The sequence below is a fragment of the Ornithorhynchus anatinus genome, chromosome 7 (assembly GCF_004115215.2).
Source record: "Ornithorhynchus anatinus isolate Pmale09 chromosome 7, mOrnAna1.pri.v4, whole genome shotgun sequence".
Taxonomy (NCBI): Eukaryota; Metazoa; Chordata; class Mammalia; order Monotremata; family Ornithorhynchidae; genus Ornithorhynchus; species Ornithorhynchus anatinus.
The window spans coordinates 60131574-60156580 of record NC_041734.1 but is presented as its reverse complement, the minus strand read 5'-3'; the positions used below and the strand labels follow the sequence as shown (position 1 = coordinate 60156580).

At 56.4% G+C, this 25007-nt stretch overlaps 1 protein-coding gene across 5 annotated transcripts in view; it reads right to left on the bottom strand.

The window, feature by feature from the left end:
- The window catches only part of ADGRL1 (adhesion G protein-coupled receptor L1), a 55931-nt gene extending 33505 nt beyond the window's left edge, over nucleotides 1–22426 (bottom strand). For 3 of the 5 annotated variants that reach the window (XM_029068501.2, XM_029068503.2, XM_029068502.2), the window contains exons 1-2: nucleotides 21234–22426; nucleotides 1396–1589 (exon numbers count right to left, since the gene is read on the bottom strand). In XM_029068501.2, the coding sequence (XP_028924334.1) occupies nucleotides 1396–1465 (70 nt within the window). In that variant the 5' untranslated portion in view covers nucleotides 1466–1589; nucleotides 21234–22426. The remainder of the gene's footprint in view (nucleotides 1–1395; nucleotides 1590–21233) is intronic. The other 2 variants (XM_029068506.2, XM_029068507.2) reach the window with 1 other exon arrangement.
- Between the last annotated feature and the right edge of the window lie 2581 nt (nucleotides 22427–25007).

The window sequence follows — 25007 nt, the reverse complement described above, 5'->3', positions numbered from 1 at the left end:
GGATGGGGAGAGGAAAGAGGGCTTTGGGGAGGTGTGGTGGGCGGGTGGGGGGTCTGTGCCCAACTCTGAGCGTACATCGGGAGAGGGTGCAGGAGGATGTACCGGGGCTGGGCTGGGGGAGGATTTCTCATCTGCTCCATTCAGCACCATCTGCTTCCCCGTCTAATTTTAGCACCAAGTCGGCTGAGGGCGGGAGAGGTGGAGGGGAGTGATGGCTCAGCTGGGCCGGGAGAGGGTGCTCCTCCCACCCCCAAGGCCAGCCGGGGGTTCGGACCGGAGGAGGAAGATGCAGCGGGGGAGCCCAAATGCGGGCATTCGGCTAATAGGGAGTCGGGGGGTGGAAGGGCCTAAACACAAAGGGTGCTCAGATGGGGTCTGTGGGCACTCTCCCAAACCGAGGGGAAAGCCCCCGCCCAGCTTGGCTGTTCTTGTGTGTGTGTATGTGTGTGTGCACATGCACACGCAGGCACAAATGCACTTAGGAAGTTGCAGGGGGGTATTTCCTCACTGGAATCACTGGACAGTGCGGGGCGTGGCTGGGGTCAGGAAATTATCTGAGGGTAAAGCAAGAGCTGGAGAGCCATGTAGGGGATGGGGCCAGAAACAGGGGTGGGGTGGGGTTGGGGAGCTGGGCTAGGGGCCAAAGACAATGTCGGGGCAAGGGCTTAAGAGGGCATGAGGGTTGGGGGTCAGGATGGACCCAGGGTACACCCAAGGGGATGCCCATTGCCCAGCTTCCCTCTACTCAGCTCTTGCCTCCTTCCCCAACTCAGCCTGGGCCTGCCCCCTGCCGGGCACCACTGCCAGGAGTGTAATTGAATAATTGGGCCGGGCAGGCACAAGGGGCCAGGCGGGCACGGGTGCGGGGCACTAATTGCTGTGTACGTGGGATCCCGGGGATGGCGGCAGGGAGCTGTGCTGGGCAGAGCTGGGTAATTAGTTGTTTTTAAATAAACGGCAGCAGGCACGCTTTAATTAAGCTTTCCCAGCGAGAGCAGCAGAGATGTAATCACAGAGAGAGGGAGAGCGGGAGACAGAGAGAGGGAGACAGGAGAGAGAGAAAGAGAGACAGAGAAGCTGGAAAAGGGCTGCCCTGCCAACTCCCTCCTCCCCCAACACCTTATCCTGCTCCTCTGGGACCTCCCAGTTCTGCTCTTGGCCCAGGTGAATGCTTTCTCACAGAGAGAAAGGGGATTCCTTCACCCTAAACTCAGATGCCCCAGCAGGAGGAAATAGGGGCTTCCACTAGGCCTCTTTCCTTGAGCCAGACCTCACTCTCACATCACACCCTCCCCTGCTGCCCCCCAACCCCTCCCCCACACACACTTACCCTCTCACCCTGGCTCATCCCCTCCCCGAGCCAGGCCCACCCGCCTCCACCGGGCCCGACCTTACCTTGTGTGGCAGAGGTGACAAGGATGGCGGTGACACAGAGGCTCCAGAGGGCAGGGGCAAGACGGGCCATACTGGCTGGCCAGCGGACAGGTGGGCCTTGTGCTGAGGGCCACGGGATATGCTCAGCAGCGGGCACAGGGGACCTCCCTGTGCATTATACGGCAGGCACAGGAGCAGTCTGGCAGCCAGTCAGCCTGGAGAGTGAAGGTCCAGGATGAAAAAGTAGCTCTCCCTGGCCTCCACTCTGGGTCCAAGCCAAGGAACCGGCTTCCCCTTCTCCGCTGCCCCTTGGGAGTCCCCGTTCCGGGTCCCACAGTATCCCCCCCCGCGTCCCCCACTCCACGTTCCTTCCCCAGTCTTGGTCTTCTTCTTCCAGCGGAGGTGTCCGGTCCCCAGTAGGAGGATAGCCAGAGTCTGGGGGACCAGTTCGGTCACCCGACTCCAGCTCCAACTCCCTCAAACCCCAGGGTCTTCCTTCCTCACCCTCATCCTCTCGCCTGCCTGCCTTATCCCACCTCCCGCCCCTCCTCCCTGGGTTTGCTCTTTCTCCTCAGTCCTTTGTCTGCCTCAAATCTCATGTTGTTATTTCTGGCCCCACAGCCTCACCCTCTTGAGAGCTCTTTGTCTGTTCCTGTTGCTTCCCGACTGCCTCTGGTTCATGGAAATGCTTCCGTCTTGCCCTTTGTGGCCCCTGTCCCCCCGCCCCCGCCCGGCCCCATTCTCCTCGGACGCCCAGCCCAGGCCCTCAACCACCCAGTGATCGCAAAGCAGGGCCCCCACCAAAGACATGTTCTACATAGCTGGTCATCAGCAGTCCTGCTCCTCCCCAGAGCTGGCTGATAGGACAGGCACAGGCACATTCTGGTAGCCAGTGCGCCTAGGGAGTTAAGGGACAGGGAAATAAGAGTGGGAGAATACCGGGGGATGGTCCCCCACTGGCAGCTCCTTGGGAGGTTTACATTACCCACACCTGCATGTAAACATCTTCCCCCTCTCTCTGGGATGCCTCCAAAGAAGTGGAACCCAGGGGTCCTGCCTCCCTTCCCCAGCCACCCGCAGCTTCCTCCCAGACAGCTGGTAGGCTACTCCTCCACAAGCTGTCCTTTTCAGCCTGCCTCCCTAGTGGAAAGAGCCTGGGCCTGGGACTCAGAGGATCTGGGTTCTAATCTCGGCTATGCCACTTGTCTGCTGTGTGACCTTGGGCGAATCACTTCACTTCTCTGGGCCTCGGTTTTCTCCTCTGTAAAATGGGGATGAAATACTAGTTCTCCCTCCCCCTTATTAATCAGTCGTATTTATTGAGTGCTTACTGCAGAGCAATGTACTAAGCGGTTGGGAGAGTACAATATAACACAGTTGGTAGACAGTGTTCCCTGCTCACAACAAACTTACTGTTAGACTGTGTGCCTCGTGTGGGGCAGGGACTGTGCCTGACCTGATTATTCTGTATCTACCCCAGTAGGGAAGCAGCGTGGCTCAGTGGAAAGAGCCCGGGCTCGGGAGTCAGAGGTCATGGGTTCGACTCCCGGCTCTGCCGCTTGGCAGCTGTGTGACTGTGGGCAAGTCACTTCACTTCTCTGGGCCTCAGTTCCCTCATCTGTAAAATGGGGATTAACTGTGAGCCTCAGGTGGGACAACCTGATTCCCCTGTATCTCCCCCAGCGCTTAGAACAGTGCTCTGCACGTAGTAAGCGCTTAACAAATACCAACATTATTATTATTATTACTTAATACAGTGCAGGGCACATAGTAAGCATTTAGCAAATACTATTATTATTATTATCTGCTGCACGCATGGGGTCCATGAGCTCTGATGACCCACTGACCCCTCATTTGCTCTTTCCCCTCTCCCCCAACCCAGATCTGACAGTCCAGGTGGGTGACATCAGAGCCCAGCAGTGACCTCACCAGGTCCCGGCTGCAACATCACCACTCTGGGGGTGGCCCATCTCCCAAACAGAACCCAAATATTCGGCTATCCGGTTCCCCTGGCTTGCTCACGACCAACAGCATGATCAGAGAAGCAGCATGGCTTAGTGGATAGTGCACTGGCCTGGGCATCAGAAAGACCTGGATTCTAATCCCGGCTCTGCCACATGCTTTATGACCTTAGGCAAGTCTCTTAACTTCTCTGGGCCTCAGTTACCTCAACTGTTAAACAGGGATGACGAGTGTGAGCCCCATGTGGGACAGGGCCTGTGTTCAACCTGATTGACTTGTATCTACCCCAGTGCTTAGAACAGTGCCAGGCACATAGTAAGTGCTTAACAAGTACCATAATTATTAATATTATCATCTCCTTTAAGATTCCACACTTGTCTCTATTCGATCTGTCCCCAAGTCATCTATTCTCCCCACTCGTCCCTGTGAGAACTGACAGAGGACCCAGCCCTCAGCTGAGACAGCAACGCCACCCTTCATCTCTCAGCATCTCCGCTCCCTCTCCCTTTGAAACTCTCTCAACGTCCTTTCTAGTCACTCCCTTTCTCCCCCAGCTGCTGCCTGAGCTTTGGCTCTTCAATCAATCAATGAATCAATCAATGGTATTTACTGCACACTGACTGTGGGCAGAACACTGGACTAAGTGGACTAAGAGTTGGTAGACAAAAGCCCTGTCCTCAAGGAGTTTTTACAGTCTAGTGGGGTTCCAGTTACCTTGGACCTCTCTCCCCAATTCTTGATTGCCTCCCCTAGTGAGGAGGGTCTGGGGAAGAGAAGGGGAGAGTGTGAAGGAGAGGGTGGGGGTTCACTGAGAGGACTCCCCTAGGGACCTCCTGGGGCTGAAGCCCTGAGACCCTCCCCCACTGCTGGCTCCATTCCCTAGGCCCAGAAGGGACTCCACCCTTGTGTCCCCCAGCATGGGAGGAAAGGGTTAATGGAGCCATCAGGGTCATGAGAGGGGCTTCTGGCTCACACCAGTTCTCCTTTTTAACCTCTCCAGGCTGGGGTGGGGGGACGGGGGTCCGGATGCCTACCTCCCTAGCCCCTCACCCTAATCGCCAACCTCCACGCTCTCCCTCCCAGAGCCAAGGCAGAACCCAGGCTTCCTGTCTGCCAGGCCTCTAGTTTCCTGTCCCCCTGCTTCCCGCTTCCCATGACTAATTAGCTCCTCTGCTTGCTGACGGGAGGGAGTCGTGGCGCCTCAGGGCTGGAACCAGTGACGACAGAGTCCCTACTTTCCCTCACTGGGGAAGCCTCCAGGGCCAGCCATATGCAGACAGGCTGGCGGGACAACAGGATTGCTTTAACCTCGGGGGCAAAGCAGGCATTTGCCCACGACCCACCGGCACCTTTAGCCCCTCCCCCAACCCCTCGCTAGTTCTATATCCTCCTCTTCTACCGGCTCAGCTCAGTCTTCACTCCGCCATGCCACTACTCATCTAAAAATAGCTCTGGGAGTGCAGAGGAGGGACCGGCTTGCAAAACTGGGAATGCGGGAACGCTGGGAAGGGACTGCATTTTTTGGTTTTTGTTTGGTTTTTTTGGACTTTTCATTACCCCCGGGCCCCACAGGAGCCTGAAACTAGCCCAGGACCAAAGCTCCCGGCGGGGTTGGGGGCTGGGGATGCTGAGTCCTCTCTGGCCCTCGTTTCCTGCTCTTTTCCCCTCCTAATTCTCTCAGATTCGCAATCCCATCTGGTTGAGCCTCAATAAATGCTGTTGATGACGATGATGAGCTTTGTGGAGAAGGTCGCAGAGTGAGAACCAAGACATCTGGGTTTGTTTCCCCACTTGGCTTGGTTCCCTTTCTTCCTCTTCAGTTCAGGAGCTGCGGGGGGGGGGGGGGGAGGGGGGGGGGAGAAGAAGCATGAGCATATGTGTGTAAGCATGCACGTTGTCGGGGGGAGGGGGGCAGGAGGGTCACGGACCGTCCTGGAGGGTCCCTCCAAAGTCTTTGGGTGAAAGCTGAGGTTAGGGTGGTTGCTTCGAGGGAGTGTGGGAGAATAAATCAATGGAATTTATTGAATGCTTACTATGTGTAGAGTACTGTACTAAGTGCTTGGGAGAATACAGTACAGAGTCAGCAGACCCCTACTCTCCCAAGCGCTCAGTACAGTGCTCTGCACACGGTAAGTGCTCAATAAATACAACTGAATGAAGTTCCCTGCCCACAATAATCTTACAGCCCAAAGAGGAGAGAACAGTTTGCAGCCCCCACTGGGAAGCCAGATACCCCGTTCCCTCTCCTGTATCTAGAAGGAATGAGGTGTGATGAGGGGAGCAGGAAGGATATACAGGTGGTTCTGGGAGAGCCTGCCTCCCGGGCTCTGGGTAGGGGGAGAGACGGCTCTGGGGGGGATGGGCAGACCAATCACAGGTCGCTGGATGGCAGGACTCCTGGCTTCCAATCCCAGCTTTGCCCTTAACCTGTGTGTCACGCCTGCCTCGGTTTCAGACCTCAGAGAGCTAAACTTCCCTTTCTCACTGGCTGCCACCTCTGGCAGTTGTGAGGGCAGAAACCAGGCATCCTGGTTCCTCGGCCAGCACTCAGTCCATCCTACCGTTTCACGGTTTATCGCGTGTGGGTCTGGGCAGCAGAGTTTTCTCAGCCCTCTATATGGCTGGGGTCACCGATGCCAGCTGGTATGGTGGTACCCACCAGGGAAGGAGAAGATGTTTTTCGCTCTTCCTGGCGCTGACTCCCCTTAGGGAGCCTTGCTCGTGCACCTGATGCCTGGGGCGCCAGCTGGGACTGGGGGCACCAGGAGGGATAGAGGGAGGTAGAATCTTAGAGCTTAGGCTTCACTCTGGGCATGAAGGCATTAACTTCAGCTGGCATAGAATAAAGGCTCAACCTGCCCCAAGAGACAGGGAGGAGCTGGTGTGGTCCTGGGCTTTGGGGAAGAGACACTGAGTGGGTGTTGGAACTGGGAGCTGGGAGGTAGGGCTGCGTGGGTTCTCACTGTAATCTCTGGGTAGGTATCTGGGGAAATCGGGAAGCAGTGCGGCCTAGGGGAAAGAGCACAGGTCCGGGAGTCAGAGGACCTGGGTTCTAATCCGGCTCTGCCATTTGCCTGCTTATGTCTGCTTGCTATGTGACCTCGTCTGCTGTGTGACTTTGGGCGAGTCACTTGAATTCTTTAGCCTCAGTTACCACATTTGCAAAATGGGGATTCAATACCTGTTCTCCCTCCTACTTGTGAGCCTCATGTGGAACTGATTATCTTGCGTCTAGCCCAGCGCTTAGTACAGTGCTTGGGATATAGCAACACTGAACAAATACCGCTATTATTACTGTTATCAAATCGAGGGGGGCGGGGGAGGCGATCAGAGGCAGAAAGGCTTTAGACAGGAAGTAGAGTTGGGTGACTAGAAAGAAGGAGGTGGAGACAACAGCAGGTACAAGTTACTCTCTCCATATTCTGCATCCCCTGCTGGCTGGATCAGAGGGTCCCACTGAGAAGCAGCAGCTCCTTCCCTTCAGCAATTAATTCCCCTCACCCAACCAGCCCTTCTGACATCAATTGTTGGAGGGGGCAAGGAGATTGAGTCCCATTCGCAGTAGGTCCAGGAGAGAAGATGGCAGGGAAATGCCATGTAGACTCGGAAGGGAAGGGCAAGCCTGGAGACCAACCCTGGGTTACACCTCCCGCCCCCGCCCGCCAAACACCTCTCCAGCTCAGGCCTCTTTTCACTAGACCGTATGTTCTGAGGGTTTCCAGCAAAATGAATCCCCCATGGTTCCAATAATCCTGAACATGGTAATCCACTCTAATTCCTTTGGAAAACCTGCTACCCAAGGATTATGCTGGGAAGGGATTAGAGCCGGAAGTGCCCCCTTCCCAACAGCTTTGAGGACCTAGGGTTGCTCCCTGCCCTCCCCCTCCTCCCCAACCGCCCACCGTCCCCCAAGGCCCAGGCTCCATCAGCAACATCAAGTCACTCCAGGGAACTGACCACAGGGCTTGGAGAAAAGGCTTCATGGAGTTGGCAGGGGAAGCTTTCAACTGCACACAGGAATGGACTGAGGTGAGACAGCAGCTGCACATGCATGCTGAAGTATGTGGACGCATGTGTGTGTATGAATGAGGTTTTGGCCCTGCGCGTTTCAGTGGGTGTGCATTTGCGCTCCTGTATGTGGATGCATGGTGGCTGTGTATGTCATTCTATGCAGCTGCCTATGCTCTAGTCCAACAGTCATGAGACATCAGCTGAGAAACCGCAACTGAGGGGAGGGGAAACAAAAAGAGAAGGATGCGGGTAGGTGGAGGACAGGGGAGCTTAGGCAGCAATCGAAAACTCAGGGGAATGAGGCCTAGTAAGCAGATCCAGAGTCAGAAGATCCAGGAACCGGGATCCTATACTTTGCTGGGCCTTCCTGGGGGTGGACGCCCCAGCTAGGAGGTGTATGGTGTAGGGGGTTACAAAATGAGAACAAGCTGCCTCGGGTATCTCCCTCCTCCCCACCACCCTGCACAAACCTTCCCTCCCGATCACAACCATCACCGGAGCTGCTGTTGCCATAGCAACACTACAGGTTTCTGGGGACTTGGAACCCTGCCTGGGAGGCGGGGTGGGGGTGGGGGGGTGGAGAGAGAATGGGATGGGGGGAACGGGGATGCAAGCATATAACGGGGATGGGGAGGCAAGGTGCCTGGGTCCCTTTCCTGATCCTGGGAAGGAGTCAGGGGGCAGAGAGCTGAGATCATAAAGGAGAGAGTTGGGACTCTTGACTTGGGTGGGGGATTTTGAGGGGTGTTCAAGCCAGGATATTGGATCTGGAGAATGGACCCTGAGTCTAAGAGGTTTGGGCATCTGGATCCATTTTTTGGCTTCACCCTCATCACCCAGTCTCCCAGACTTAGGCCTTTCCCGCCACTCTGCCCTTCCCCCAGCCTCACATGTCCCGAGCCCTTGAAAACCATTCCCATCATTGGGCTGCAGAAGTGCCCAATACCTCCCCCGCTTCTCCCATTTCTGCACCCCAGCAACCTCTAAAGAATTACCTTCTGCCTCTCTGCTCCCACTCCTCATCCGGTCTCCTTTTCACATATTAACTCCTTTCTGGCTCCTCGAGTGTCTCCCCTTCCTTCTCCCTTGGGACACCCTTGCCTACCCTTTCCCTGCCAATCTTTCTCAGTCTTCAGCTGTTTCCCTGCCTCATCATCCCAGCTCCCCGTCTCCAGTCCAGTCATGATGCAGAGGCATCCCTATGGATTCTCGTGCTGCCTCTTGTCCTCTGAAAGCCTCTTCTCATCCCAACCTCCCCTTCCCCGCCTCAAAATTCTCCTGGCGCTTGCTCCCCATCAAGAATGGCCACCCCCAGAATCATCTCCCATTTGCCCTCTCCCCCTGATTTCCCCCAAGCCTCCCCAGGGCTCAGATTCCCAAAGCCCCAGGACTCCCACCCCTCCAGGTCCTCCATCCTGATGCGGGAATCGTCTCACACCCAGTTCTGGCATGGCCAGTGGACCTCGCCTTTGCCCGAGGGTCCGTTTGCTTCACCTCACCACAGAATAATAATGTTGGTATTTGTTAAGCGCTTACTATGTGCCGAGCACTGTTCTAAGCGCTGGGGTAGACATAGGGGAATCAGGTTGTCCCACGTGGGGCTCACAGTCTTAATCCCCATTTTACAGATGAGGGAACTGAGGCACAGAGAAGTTAAGTGACTTGCCCACAGTCACACAGCCGACAAGTGGCAGAGCTGGGATTCGAACTCATGAGCCCTGACTCCAAAGCCCATGCTCTTTCCACTGAGCCACGCTGCTTCTCCTTCACAGAAGGACCATAGGCTCTGGGAGCCTTCACAGTCAGATGAGTCAAGCCCAGTAGGTGGTGCCACTTGAGAGGGGCTACCACTACAGCCCAATTCCCCACATACCTCAGGGAGAGTTCCAGTATCCCTGATAGCTCCCACACTTGCTTTCCTTTTCCCCGAGTCTCCACAGTCCCTCCCACTTACATTTCTGCATCTCCCCTATAGGACTCCCCCTTGCCATTTAATTGGGAGTATCTGGGTTTTGCTCCCAGCCCCAGGAGGGAGGGAGGTTGCCCAAAGAGCCTGGGCTTCGGAGTCAGAGGTCATGAGTTCGACTCCCAGCTCTGCCACTTGTCAGCTGTGTGACTGTGGGCAAGTCACTTAACTTCTCTGTGCCTCAGTTACCTCATCTGTAAAATGGGGATTAACTGTGAGCCTCACGTGGGACAACCTGATTACCCTGTATCTACCCCAGCGCTTAGAACAGTGCTCTGCACATAGTAAGCGCTTAACAAATACCAACATTATTACATTATTACACTGGCCAGCACAGGGGCTGGGAGGCTGGACATTTGGGTCATAGCTCTGGTCCTGGATAATCTGGATATGACATAGGGGGCATGCATGCAGGGGAAGGAAATGGGGTGTGGGGGGAAGCCAGGGGGATGGTGAGCCTGGCCAGGAGCAGTTGCAGCCTCTCTGCTGCTTCTGACTCCAAGAGTCTGTGATTTGCTCTTCCTGCTGGCTCTGTGCCAGGGGAGAGGAGAGGAAAGAGGAAAAGAAACCAGGCCTAGGGGAATGGGAATACTTGGGCATGGGGGAGGCTGGGTGGAAAATGAGACATATGAGGGGAAAGGGCTGGGCATCTTGGGTGGGAGGGGAGCTGGAATAACAGGACTGGTGGAGGGACAAGGGGGGAACTCCCTTCCTTACCCCTGAGAGTCTCATAGCTAAAATGAGAGCAGAGGGGAGACCCGGGCAGAGCAGACTGCATTAGCGGCAGGGAGGAGAGGAGAGGGAGAGCAAGCTATGGAATAAATAATGCAGGAGGTACCTCTAGGGAGAAGGGGGTGGGGAGAGTGGGAGCCTGCTTGAAGCAAGGACTAGTGGGGAACCAGGGCACTGGGGTGATGAGTCCAGTTCTCACCTAGAACCTGGATTCTGCCGTGAGATCCACTCAGAGGAGCCTGGAGAGTGTAGGCACGTCGGGGTGCAGAATCAGATTAGCACTCACCCTTGAAGCTGCTTTCCTCTACCCAACCCTTGGCCCCACTTCCCCTGCCCTTCTAGGTTAAATGTCCAAATCAGGTAATGGTTGTCAGAAGGCTATCTGTCAGGCAGTCTGTCCATCTGCTCCAACCCTGGGCTTAGCTGCTCTGGGGCCAGGGAGGGAGATGGCACATGCCACCAGCCCAGTCCCAGGACCAGAAAGGTGGAGCTTAGAACAGTGCTCAGCGCTTAACAAATACCATCATCATTATTATTATTATTAGAGGCGGTGGCTGCTAGTGAGTGTGATGTCTGGGTGCAGTCCCCCATACCTACCCTGGGAGGGGTTGGCTTTTTTCGGGGGGGGGGGGTGAGAGAGAGAGAGAGAATGTGTGTGCGTGAGGCTATTTCTCCGCTGAAGAGAGCAGGATCAGAGAGGTTGGTGGCAGGGCAGAGGGTGAAGAAAAAAAGGTGCTATTCCTCCCTGTCCAATTCTGGGGCTGCAAAGGGGGAGAGCATAATCTGGGCGCAAGGACCCAGCCAGGATGGCTGAACTCAGATCCTTGCATCCCCAGGGAGCAGCAGGTCAGAAATGGCTGAAGGCTGGGGTTCCTAGATTTCCAAATTCAGGAGAGATGGCTTTCTGGACAGTTTTTCCCCCTTCCCTCTGTCTGATCCACCTTCATTCACCCTAATTCTCTTTGGAGGGGAAGAAATAGGGGGTGGATATTGTCTTGAGTTTTGAGCCCAGGGCACCCCCTTTGTACGGGGGCCTCAAGAAGAAGTTCCAGGCCCAAGGTGACTGTTCCATCCCATTCAGGGCAACTAATCTGATGACTTTGGGGGAGATAAAGAGGATATGAGGGTGGCTAGGAGAAGTCAATCCCGGCTATTGCAGATTGGTAGAACATCTAGATGGATTTCCAGATTTTGTGTTTCCCTGGGCAGTCTCAATCGATCAATCAGTGGTATTTATTGAGTGCTTACTGTACGCAGAGCACTGAACTAAGCATTTGGGAATGTACACTACAAGAATTGGTGGATGGGATAATAATAATAATGATATTTGTTTAGCACTTACTATGTGCAAAGCACCGTTCTAAGTGCTGGGGAGGATACAAGGTGATGAGGTTGTCCCATGTGGGGCTCACAGACTTAGTCCCCATTTTACATATGGGGTAACTGAGGCCCAGAGAAGTTAAGTGATTTGCCCAAAGTCACACAGCTGACAAGCGGCAGAGCCGGGATTTGAACCCATGACCTGTGACTCCCATCCCTGCCCACAAGTCTAGAGGGGATGACAGACATTACAACAGATTAGGGCTAGGGGAAATAGAGTATAAGAATATTGATATAAGTGCTGTGGGGCTGGGGTGAATATCAAAGTGTTTAAGGGGTACACAGCCAAAGGAGGGAAGGGGAAGAGGCAGAGGGGAAGGCAGATAGGGGAAATGACTCTCTCCTTGGAGAAGTGATTTTAGGAGGGTTTTGAGGGTGGGGAGAGTTCTGGACTGTCGGATATGAAGGGGGAGGGAGTTCCAGGCAAGGAAGGGCATGGGAGAGGGGTGGGTGGCGAGATGGATGAGCTCAAGGTACGGCGACTAGGCTGGTGTTAGAGGAGCAAGGTGTGCGGGCTGGGCTGTAGTAGGAGTTCGGCAAGGTCAGGTCGGAGGAAGTGAACTGACTGCGTGCCTTAAAGCCGATGGTAAGGAGTTTCTGTCTGATGCGGAGGTGCTTGGGCAATCACTGGAGGTTCTTCAGGAGCGGGGAGACATGGATGGAACGGTTTGGAATCCAGTTCTTCCATTTGCTTCCACCCCGGCTGGCCTTCACTTCATCCTTACTGGGTCGGGGGCTGTTGCTGCCTAGACCCCAGCTCCCCACAGCTAGCCTGTTCTCCCTCCCTGCCCCAAACCCACCCCTCCCACGGAGCAGGCAACCTCTTTTGCGGGGGGGAGAACCCAAGGGCAAGGGAGGAGGGAATGAAGGTAATTCATTAAATCATATTTAGTGAGCGCTTACTGTGTGTAGAGCTCTGTACTAAGCACTTGGAATCCCATAATCATACCTTGAATTTGTACAGTGCTTTTAGATTTCTCCAAAGCACTTTTACATTATTTCTCTCACTGGGTCCTCATAACCCTGTGAGGTAGGGAGAGGCAGATATTATCCCTTTTTTATGGTATTTGTTAAGCACTTACTATGTGTCACACACTGTCCTAAGTGCTGGGGTAAATACAAGTTAATTAGGTTGGACACGGTCCCTGTCCCGCATGGGGCTCCCAGTCTAGATAGGAGGGAAAAAAGGAGAACTGAGGCCCAGAGAAGTAACTGAGGCCCAGATAAATTAAGTGACTCGCCCAAGGTCACGCAGCAAGCACTTGGCAGATTCGGCATTAGAATCCAGGTCCTCTGGCTCCCAGGCCTGTGCTCCTTCCACTAGGCCATGCTGCTTCCAGGTGAGGAAGCTGAGGTCCAGAGAAGTTAAGTGACTTCCTCAAGGATACACAGAAGGCCAACGGGACAAAACCCATATCTCCTGACTGCCAGATTCATGCTCTTTCCCCTAGGCCACCTTAAGAGTCCTAGGCTTCCACTCCTCCCCTCTAGTGACGACCCATCATCTCCTCTCCCTCCTCTTCTTCAGGTTTCCCCCAGTGCTCAGCATGGGCAGCAGTTCTTGCTGTTCTTTTCAGGTGAGGGGGGAGTTGGTGCAGGGAGAAGAGAGGGGTGAATGTCCTTTGTGACGATTGTTTACCCAATGTGGTACTGTGCAGTTTGCCAAGTCTGACCTTCAACCTTGTGCTCGACGGGGCACGATTGATTGATGGATGACGTGGGTGCCAGTCCCGGGGCAAGGGGCCTGGACCCTGGGAGGCGACAGGAGAAAATTGGAGGGGAGGTAAAACATCAGTTGCAATTTGGTTCGGGCCCCAGCTCGGGTAAGTCTTAAGAGTCCCTGAGCTCAGGCTCAGTTCACCAGGACTCAATCGATCAATCACTCACTTCATTCACTCATTCAGTCGTATTTATTGAGCACTTACTGTGCGTGGAGCACTGAACTAAGCGCTTGGGAGAGTACAATATACCAATAAACAGACATATTCCCTGCCCACAACCAGCTTACAGTCTAGAGGGGAGTCCGACTCAGTCAATCAGTCCATCGAGCACTGACTGTGTGCCGAGCCCTGTACTAAGCACTAGGGAGAATGCAGGAGAACAGAGTTGGTAGACTCTTTCCCTGCCCACAAGGAGCTGACAGTCTAGAGGGGGAGGACTCTAGCAAACTGCCCTAGGATGGTGTCTTTGCATTCAAGGCTTTGTCACTGGCCTTCTGCCTAGCTTCAGCCTCACCTCCACAAGCAGGCCCTGACCTCCGGACCTCTTCCAATCTAGCCCGCTCCCTACCACAGACAAATGCCCACACGGAGACAGGCACGCAGAGACCAAAAGAAGCTCCGATGGACCTGGGGGTTCACCCAAAGATGCACCCCGATCTCCAGACTCACCTACATGCAGAGGCAGTGTGCCCAGGATCCTGGGGGGGACTGTGACCGGTGGGTCACAATCATGCCGGGATGGGGATGAGGTAGACCTCAGCCCTAGGCCTCCAGCTCCCCAGCCCCAGCAGTCTCTAAAACTGGATGTTTTTAGCACTGCTCCCTGGGCCAGAAGTGGGGTGATATGGGCAACTTGGCGGTGTCGACTTCCTCTGGGCCCTCCCAAGTGATCTGACGCTACGATTGGGGACCACACAATAGGTGGCTCAGTCCTCCCCTGCTTCCCTAGCCCAGCCCTTCATCAGCTTTGCTCTTCACCATCCCCACTTCTCCCCGGTTCCTTGCTCCATCTTCCTTTTTCTCCATTTTCCTCGTCTTCCTCTAAATCTGGCCCAACTCAAGGGGGCAGATCCAGGAACGGCTCTCTCCCACAAATCCCCTGAGGTCCATCTCTTCTGCCTAACCCATGCTATTCCACTTTGTTCCAAGATCTCTCTCCTTAACCGAGGCCCATGCTGTCAGTCACTGCTCCCTTCAGCCATGTAAGGGAGGGGCCCGGCCTTTGAGCCCCGCCCCTGAGCCCAGAGAATATAGCGTGGCCTAATGGATAGAGCACGGCCCTGGGAGTCAGAAGGACCCGAGTATAATCCCGGATCCACCACTTGTCTATGTGACCTTGGGCAAGTCACTTCACTTCTCTGTGCCTCAGCTCCCTCATATGTAAGATGGGGATTAAGACTGTGAGCCCTACATGGGCCAGTGACTGTGTCCAACCCAATTATCTTGTATCTGCCCCAGCGCTTAGAACAGTACCTGGCATATAGTAAGTGCTTAACAAATACCATTTTTAAAAAAAAGGTGGGGAGGGTGCTGGGAGGAGACTGTTGTGTGATGGCAGACTCTGACCCAGCCTCTCATGGGGACTCCTAATCAATCAATCAATCAATGGTATTTATTGAGCACTTGTGTGCAGAGCCCTGGGTTGAGCGCTTGGGAGAGGACTAAGTAGACACAGTCCCTGCCCTCGGGGAATTTACCATCTAGCAGGGGAGTAGGATGCTAAAAATTACAGTTAGGGGAAGCAACTGAGAAGGATATGTGCCTAAGAGGCTGGGGATGGGGTGAGTATCCAAATGCTTGGGGGGCACAGACGCGGGAGGGGACCAAGGTGGCTCCAAGTGGCCCCTCCACTCTCAGTTCCCACACGTTCCTTTCCTCCTGTACGGCCCAACTAAGCCTCCAGGATACTGGGGAAAATCCCAGAGGGCTGGTGCCCAGCCTGGCCAGTCTGTGCCAATCTGGGTCGCATCTGCCTCCGAGCAGCCCCTTATTTGCTCGGAGCAAGCAAGGAGCCGCTGGGAGCCGGGTTCGGAGAGCGGCTGGAAGTAGAGGAGCTTCCGCTCGCAAAGCCCCCATCCCCCGCTCTTAAGCATTCAGGGCGGGATTTCCCGGTAATGATTTTGGAGCCAGTCTGGCCCTGTCCTCCTGTGCAGCCAAGAGGGAAATGGAGATATCGGGAGGGAGGAACATGGTCTCAAATCCGCCAGGTCTCCTGGGGCCGATGCCAGCTCTATCTGCTCTCTGCAGAGAGTCAGAAGGCAGGAGTCTGCTCTTCCTGCCTCTCACTGCCCAACACCCTGCTCCCCAGAGGGGAGAAGCAGCGCAAGGGCCGCAGTCAGAACGTCGGAGCCATACAAGTGGCACGCAGGGACACGCACGGGGGAGGAGGGAAGGGTGAGAGACCTAGACACACACGTGGCACCCAAAGGCCTAGACCAGAGGGTCAAAGGCTTCAGTCGCGTCGCAGCAGCTCTCGGTCTCCTGTCGCTTCCTGCTTCATACGGGGGTGGGGGGAAGGAGGGGGCTGGGGTCAGTTCCTGCTCTTACCAGAGTGGGCTGGAGTCAGACCAGCCATAGGCCCAGGGCCTTCTGAAGGCAGGAATGAACCCCACAGCACTTACGTATTACATAGCCGTAATCTATTTATATCAAGGTCTGTCTCCCCCGCTAGACTGTACACGTTCCTTGTGTGTCTACCACCTCGGTTGTATTGTCTTCTCCCAAGCGCTTAGTACAGTGCTCTGCACGTAGTAAGCGCTCAATAAATACCATTGGTTGATTGATTGATTTCCCGGTGGGAGCACCAAATCCAGGCGACTCAGTCCCCAGGGCTCTCGGACAACTCTCCCCACAGCAGGAAAGCCATCCAGACACCCAGATTCTGCCCGTCAGAGTCTCCTTCATCCCTACCAGGCCTCTGCCTGGGAGCTGGGGTCCCCTTCCCCCCACCCCCACCCCCACTGAGCTGGGCAAGGCTGGGTATTGGGGTGTCGACAAGGGCAGGGAGCTCAGGGCCCACATGTCCAGCCAATGCTTTGCCACCCAGGGACAACTGCTTGTTGGCCTTTTGGTAGAGGCTCTCCCTCTTTCAACCGGGGAAACTGAGAGCTGGACGTGGGGGAAGCAGGAGAAGAGAGGTCTACTAGAGTTCCCCAGCATGGTGGAACCACCAACTGAAGCCTCCGCAATGCTCATCCCTTCCCAGAGATGCCACCAGAACCTGGGCCTAGCTCCTCGACCCTCACCCACAGGCCCCTCTCTCAGGCAAATCCTGAATCCAAGAATGTCATCTCCCCCGGCAAGGTGGAACGGAACCAGGAGTCCAGGTTCCCAGCCCCCTGGGCCACGAGGGTTGAAAGACAGGTAGTTTGGAGAGGAGAGGGTTCCTCGGTCTGAAAACGGGATGCCCAGCCTTGACCATGCATCCCTTCTGGGGGAAGGGCAGGGGTCAGGAGGGAGTTGGATCTGGCATACACACCTGTGCAGGCGCAAACCTATTTAACGTACTTCCATGCACATACATACACTAACAAATCTGAACTCATACCCTCCCCCGCCCCCCCCCCCGAACCCCAACACACATACGCAGGTAGGAGACTTAAGTGTACATAGGTTCGCATATACCTAGTTACACTGAGGCACTCAAGAACACATACAGACCTTGTCTGTAACCACAGCCCCTTTGATTCCTCCACCTCCCCTCCTCCCAGCTTCCCCAAGGTTCAGCAGAGCCAGAGTAGGGGCTCCCAGGACAGGCTGAGAATAGAAGCCAGGTGTCCTACCTCCAAGCCTCTGTTCTTCTCCCTCGGGTCCTGTTTCCTTCCAGCTCTACCTCCTAGCTCCCCAGGTCCTGTTCTCCTCCCAAACCTGGGCATCACCCTTCCCAACTCTGCCTCTCTCTCATTTCCCCTACCACCACTCAAGGGCCAAGATTTAAGGGTGTAATAAGATTTGAGTGATGATGCTTAGTACTGTCAATCCAGGATCAGAGAGTGGCGTGTGTATGGGGGGGTGTGTGCATATGCACATATGTGGATGCGTGTCGTTCCATGTGCACACATATGCCTACCCACCCTTCAGCAGGCCCAAGGAGTGGGCGGGCCCATCACGGTGCCTGAGGGCAGCGTGCACAGAGCCTGTGAGCCAACCCACAGGGGTGGGAGGAGGCATGTGAGGAGCACACGCCAGGCCCCGCTGCAGTCACAAGAGACACGTGTGGGGAGCTCAACTGCCTCAGGGAGCAAGCGTGCGCAGGCAAGGGATGAAGAGGAGGGGAGGGGCCCTGACTACGTGGGAACAAGAATAAGAGGGGGAGGATGGGGAAAGGACATGTGTGTGCCTGGTCACATATGTGATGGCACGTGTGTGCATGGGCACGGATCTTCATCGGCAAGAGACCGAATTAGTTCCTTTTTCCTCTTTCCAGATGATTTTTCATCTCTGTAATTAATGGGCAAGTCAGAACTGAACGGCGTGGCAGGAAAATTACTAGTTAGGGAAATCACAGATAATTTTCTCGATATGATAATGAAGGTTGTATTCCTTCTTTTTATTCTTCCTGTTTTCATCCTGCTTTTAAGTAATAAATTTGGCATTAGAGGGAAGGGAGAAGAAGGTGGGAGGGATAAGAAAGCCAGTTACCCTCCAAGGCCCAAGTTGGACCTGACTCTGGTCCAACCCTCACTCCCCTACCGGGGTCTCCAAACTGGGCCCCAGACTGTAAAGTGGTGGGGCCTGGACCCTGGGGGGAAAATACAGACTCTGCCAAACCCCTACCTTCTCCTGAGAGCTCTTTAAGCAGGGTGCCTTTGCCCGCTCTTTGGCAGACAAATTGAACGGCGTGGGAGAAGGTTCTTGTGGCTGCGGGGCAGATATGAAGCCAAAGGCGAGCAAAGGAACTGGGGGAATAGTGCGGCAGAGGGTGGAAGCTGTGTGGGAGAAGGCTCTCACGCCTGGGGCTGCGAAAGAGAGGAAGCAGAGGAGAGGCAGGAACAAGCAGCAGCAGAGGGTGGTGCTGCGTGGGAGAAGGCTCTTGCACTGATGGAGGCCAGCCAAGGGGCTGGGGGGGAGGACTCGAGTGAAACAGGGAAGAGGTCAGAGCCATTCCGCTGACAGGAAGGGTGTTAAGGAGACCAGGCCACGACCAAAGCCACATCAGAGGCAGGGGAGAGTGTGAACGAGAAGCCGGGTCCTCGGACCGTGGGGAACGGGCCCAACGAGGGGAGGGGGGCATTCCTGCCTACCACTGCTTCTCCCCGGCCCCCTGCCTCCACTCCCGAAGCTAGCTTTCCCCATCCTACACAGGGGAAGCCAGAGCCCCCAAAAGGTAGCACACTTGAAGTCACCGGTGGAGGCCGAGCCAGGCCCCAATCCCGGCATCCTGTCCCCCGATCCTGTTGCAGGAGGAGGGTGAGGCTAAAATGAAAAGTCCCCGCCTCTCGGGGAACACGCTCCCCCCGACATATGCTCTTCATCCCCATTCCCAGGACCCTCATCCTTCACATAGGGCACTTTCCTAGCGATGCCAATATCGGGTGTGGGTGTGTGGAGGGAAGAGAAGAGAGGCGGCAGCCATTTTGGTGGCCATCTTAATTTCCACCCCCAAGTTCTGCCATGCTGGGTAGAGACTGGGAGAGAAGTGGGAGAGGGCAGGGAGAGGGGGGATGAGGTGGTGACCATTTTGGTGACCATCCCAGTCCCCCCTCCCCCAACTTCATACCTGGTACTTGGAGACCAATCAATCAAGGGCTTCTGGAATCCCTCCTACTCTCTCCTCTCAACTTGGAGCTTGAGAGGAAGGAAATGTCTTTCCCCAAGATTCAGTAGTCTCTTCCCTGCCTGGTTTGGGGCTAATGGTGGATTCTTGAGGTGGCCTGGGGAAGAGAAGAGCACCCCTACCCCTCTTAAAGGGCTGGGTATGCACTAGGACAATCAATCAGCCCCTTTGCCACATTAACCTGGATTCAAGAGGATGACAGGAATGAAGAGGGGGAAGGGACATGGAAATCTGTTCCAGGCTGTAGTCAGTCTCTTTGGGATAGGGGTCTGTAGAATGCTACCGGGCCTGCCGTGATCCCGAGATGGCAGAAGTCTTGGTGGGGGAAAGGCTAAATCCTCGCTATCTCTGTTCACTCCCTCTACCCTACTGCCCCCCCTAGAACCCGAGACCGGGCGCCGGAGCCAAATGAGTCAGATCGTGGAAGATGGGGTGGCCTAGGAGGAGTGCTCTAGGCCAGGTCCCCAGGACCTTGGGGTTTCCCAGCACTGTTGGGAAGGGCACCAAAAAAAGGGGATGAAGTGATCACTCTCTCCCTGAGTTGCCCACCACAGACCACCCCTAACTCTTAACAGAAATGATCCTTCCCCCTCCTCCTTCTTTCCACCTTGTAGTCATTCCTCTCACCAGCCAGAGGGGACTGCAGCTCTCCTCTCCCTCTTCTCACCCCACAGTCCAGGGTATGGGATTTTTGCCTTGTGCCCATCCTTTGCCCACCTCGGGTGGGGATGGATTTGGGATGGGGATAGAGGGTAAATTACAAATGGCTCTCCTCTGCTCCTCCCCCCGACCCTTCCCAGCTGGGGCAACATCTCTTTACCCGCCTAGCTAAATCTAGGCTCCATTGGTGGGGGGGATGTGGGGGGAAAGGGAGGGTTCATTCTTCACTCGGCAGGATCCTCTGGGGACAAAACCAGAGGGTAGAGGTTAGATTCTACGGGGGGGGGGGGGGGGGCGGCGGCCGGAGGTGAAGTTGCCTCTGGCTCAGGAAGGGAAAGAGTGAACAAAATGGCCCTTCCTGGGTTGTTGATCTTTCCCTTATTACCACCTCCCCCCATCAGGACAGTGCACTGCCAACAGTGGGCACTGGCATGGGCTCCATACCCTTAAGTGTGTCTGATGGCATATAGGTAACCCCCCCTCCCCAAGAATGCAACCCCAGGGTGCTCTTGCCCCTCATCAGCCCCGCAGCAATGTATTCCCTTTTCCTCCACCACCCCCCCCCGCCACCAACTCAGGCGGTGCCCGGGGTTTGTACCCAGTGGCCCCCTCTCTGGCACGTCCTGGCAGGGACTGCAGCAGGGAAAGTGGGCAGCAGCCACCGCGACACCCAGACTCTCCCGCACCCTCCTCGCCAACCCTCCCCAACTCCCCCCTCCTCCCCCCCCCCCAGCCACCTCCCAGAGAAAAACAAAAACTACAGCATCCTGCAGTACCAGCCCCAGACACGGCAGCACTGGGGATTGAGGGGGGGAGGGTTGATAGTGGTGGGGCCGGAGGAGGAGGGGAGAGAGGGACGCACACGATCCAAGAAACAGACACACAATTACACACACACACACACGCACCTAGAAACACCCACCGAATTACAGCCGCCCCCAGACACACAAAGACACACAACCAGCTAGGCAGAGACAAAATCCGAGATACATGTCCAGGTACACAAAGACACACACCTAGGTGTACACACACACACACACACTCCCCCTTTGCCAGTCTGCCTGTCACATACACGCGCGCGCGCACACACACACACACACTCTCCCTTGGCCAGTCTGCCTGTCATACACACGCGCATACACACACACACACCACACGGCAGATCCGCGATTTCTCGCTATTCCGCGGCTCCCAGTTCCGCACTCTTTCCCCCCCCCCCCCCCCTCCGCCCGCCCCCATCCCGCCCTCAGCCAGCACCTCGGCCAGCTCACAGCTGGTGCCCAGCTCCGCGACGGTGCCAGCCTTTGTACATCACCCATAACCTCTCTGCGGGTACCGCTGCGGGCACAACGCCCCAGGCCCCCTTCCTCCCCCCCTCCCCGCCCCCGGACAGGTGCAGTACCCCGCATCCAATCCCCTCACCCTCCCTCCCCATCAATCCCTCATCTCCCTCCTCACCCCCCGCAACGGGCACGATGGAGACAGGGGAGGGGGAGGGGGGAAGCGGCCTCCGGTTCCGTGTCGTCCTCATCTCTCCCTCTCTCTCTTCCCCCCCCACCGCAGACACCTGGCCCAGGTATGGCGCTCTCTGCTCCCCCTCCCCAGCTCCGCACTCTCCCCCCCCCGCAACCCCACCAGGGTAGGCACTCACCTGTCCAGTTGGGCTATCGGCCCGTTCTCCTCGCCTTCCCTCTCTCCTGCGGCTCTTCCTCCCGGGGCCCCCCGCCTGGCACATCTCCCGGGGCCAGGGCGGGGGGGGGGAGGGGTGGGGCGTGGGAGGGGACCGGGATGCGAGGGCGGCAAGGAGAGGGAGGGGGGTTGCGCGGGAGGGATGGCTGCGGGTCCTCCCCCACCCTCACCAGCAGAAGAGGGGGAAAAAAGACCCCCAGAATCCTCGCCCCGTTCTTCGGGCTCGACGGCTCCGGGGCTGAAGGCGCAGAGGGGAGCCGGGTCTGGGGGAAGGGTGAACGGGAAAACGGATCTCGCCGCCCCCCACCCCCGCCCCCGGAATGGGGAGACGAGGCAGCCGGGGCGGGGGCGTCAGAGCTCCGGGCCCCGAGGTCGGGGCGAGGCGGAGCCGCCGAGGGCAGCCGTGGCAGCGACACAACGGGGCATCCTCCCCCTTCCGATCGGGCTCCCCCGACGGCGGTGGCACGTGTGCGTACAGCCGACTCCCCCTCCGACGGTGGCGGAGCCCGCGGTGACGAAGGAGTTAACGGGGCTGCTCCTGACCCCCGCCCGCCGCCCCCCGCCCGGCGGGGCCTCTCCGGGGGCCCTTCTCCCCCATTCGCAGGAGCCGCCCCCTCTCCTCTGCAGACACGAGCCGGGGAGGGGGAGGAGGGTGGTGGCGAGATGCCCCCGCCCCGACGGCTCCGGCTCCGGCTCCCTGCAGGGCCGGCGGGTTCAGCGAGCGGCAGGAGGCATCCTAGGCGGCGGGGACTCGGGGAGGGAACCGGGGGGCGAGCGGGAGGGAAGGCGCGGAGTCGAGGGGGGGGGCGGCTAAAAGAGGCGGCGGGCGGCGCGTTGCATAGTTCTCCCGCCCCCCGGGGCAGCGACTAGGAGGGGCTCCGGGGGCTCGGCGGGTGGCGGGGAGGGCCGGGGCCCCGCTCGCACCGCAGGATGCACGAACGGAGCCGCCGCCGGGCTGAGCAATGACAAGCCGCCTGCTCCCTCCGCTCCCCAGCGCACCCACTCCGGGGAGGGGCCGCCGGCAAAGCCTGGCCCGGAGCCGCAACCGCTGCCAGGAGCGGGACCGCTGCAACCTGCCCCAATGCACCGTGCGAAAAACCGAAAACCCGGACTGGATCGCTCGCTCTTGCCCACCTTACTCCCCTCCCCCTTCTCCTCCTTCCCTCCCCACCGCTTCCCCTGGAGAGGTGAGGAGATGGAATGCGACGTGCCCGATGGAGCGGGAGGTGGGGGGGGGGGGGGAGCACTGAAAACCCGGGCTGGATCGTAGTGGGAACGAAGAGGAATTCGACGACTCGGTTGCAGTGTGGGGACATGCAAACCCCGGGTTGGATTGGGCCAGGAAGAAGGCGGAAGGGGAATACATCGTGCCCAATGCACCGGGGGCACACAATTCGCGGAGCGGATTCTTCCCCGAGAGAGAGGGTTGAATGCGTCATGCCCAATGCAGCTAAGGCAAACAAAGCCTGAACTGGATTTACCCTGGAGAGGGTGGGGGGTGGGAAAAAAAGAAAGTTGTTGATGGGGGGGGGGCTGGCCGGTTCCCATTGCCCAGGATGAAACGTGCAAGGGGGAGAAGCGGGGGAAGAGAATCAAAGTCCGGCCTTTATGCACGCATAAACCGATCGGGACATGCTTGATACACAAGGAATTGGCAGGTAAAATCGGGTCTGGATTTCCAGGGAGGATGTGAAAGGAATGCAATAGAAAGGCAACTTCCCGGGGAGGCAGGACCCACACACACACACACACACACAGCATGAGAAGGAAACAAATCCTGGACTGCCTATCCCCCCTGGAATGGGAAGGCCATGTGCAGAAGACTTAGGGGGGCCTAGACAGGGAGTCTTAGCCAACCTGGGTAGGAGATGATGGAGCTAATGACTTGGAGGCGGGGTGTATTTATAATATACTCTCCTCTTTGAAAGAACAAATGCATTTTAGGTGCATGAAGGAGGCAAAACCCGAGCTGGATTCACAGTTGGAATAGTGCAAGACCAAATGCATTGCAACAGGGAAGAAGCAAAGTCCGGTCCGGCTACACGGGCATCCTCCAGCGCGTTCCACTGAGTAGCGGGGAAGAGGTGAACCCTGGCTCTGAGGTCCAAAGGCTGTCGACCCGACCCCAGCGCAGCCCCCCATCTGCCTGGAAGACGTGACCTGGCCTGGATTTCAAGAACAAAAACTCCACCTGCAAACAGGAGGGGAGCTGTAAAACCCGACACGGATTTCCTAAATTGGACACGGCGCAGCAGCTGACTAGGCACCCTACTGAGGGATGGGGAATGGGGGGTTGGTCAGGAGGGAGGTCTAAGCACCAGGTTGGCTCCAGAGAAGACCTGGCCCAGATACTAGGAAGCATGAACACCCAGGTCGGGTTTTTCGGATGAAGCGAAGGAAAAGTAGGAGCCCAGCGGTGGGATGGAATAAAATCTGTCCTGGACCCCCAGGGGAAGGGAATACCGATTGTTCGAAGGTGTCAGGCAGGCAAAACCCGAGCTGGATTCCAGCTGCCCCGGCACACGTGGAACCGAACGGGAGGGCAGAACGAACAATTCTGGACCCCAGGAGAAAAAAAACAACATAGACCACAGTGGGACCAGGGCAGGAGAAAAGCGGGGTCTGGATAACAGGGAAAGGGAGAAGGCTGGAGAATGGATGGTGCAAAACGAGATCTGGATCCCATGGGAAGGAACTGAACTCTCACACAGGTTTGCCACTGAAAAGGGTCAAAGATGGACACGTTTTCCAAATGGGGTTAAAAAAAAAAATCGGTGCAGCTGGCTTTGGGTGTGAGTGGCCGACATTACTCATAACCTGAACTTGAGTTTTGGAGGACCTCTCCTTTTAGAAGGGTCAAACCTGGACCTGGAGCACAGTTGCTCAGACTGGCAAGGCATCATGTGGGTCAATCAATGATACTTACTGAGGTCGAGGGGGTCAATGAGGGATCCTGTAACCTATTTTAGACTCTGCCTGCATATGGTCTGGCTACTGTCCTGCACTTCTCTGGACTCGGTTTTCCCCCTTTGAACACTGGAGGGTAAAATGCCTATCTTCTCCCTGCCTGGAGGGGAGGAAAGAGACAATGTGTGACCAGACTTCTGAATGTTTGTTTCCCTGGTGGCTGAATCTGGGAAGTGGCATTACCCTAGAGACTCCTCGACACTTGCCCCAGCCCCAGCGGGGAAGCAAAGGTGTTAAAAAGCAAAGCATAAACCCAAGATCCCCTCTCTTCACTACCATGGGTTTGGGCCTGCCTTCGGTTAGCCACCTCGTGTGCCCGAAGCCGCCCTGTGACCGGGCCCAATTCCAAGAAGCTTTCTGAGCCCAGCAATCAAGACTGTTCTTATGCGTGGGGCAAGGGGGGGGGGGGAACTGGGGTGGACAGTTGGCAGAGGATGACTAGAAGGTTCACTCTTGGATTTTGTTTCCTTTATTGGAGGGAGGGGAAGGGAAGCAGAATCCTTCAGTGTGCTGGAGGAAGAGGACTCCTGGGTTCCTGCCTCTGACCCCGCTCCTGGTTCACTATGCAACTTTAGGGTCCCTTTTCCCTTTCCCTAATTCATTTTCTACTCAAATGAAAAGAGTGTGGCTTAGGCTGGATCTTACGGTGCTTAGAGATCCCCGGAAAGTTACTGTCCAGGACCATTCAGCACCCCTGAAAGGCAAGGACTTTTAAAGCCTCAGAGGATGCTGGGAGTCGTAGTTTCTCTGAAGCATCCGGCCTAGTCTC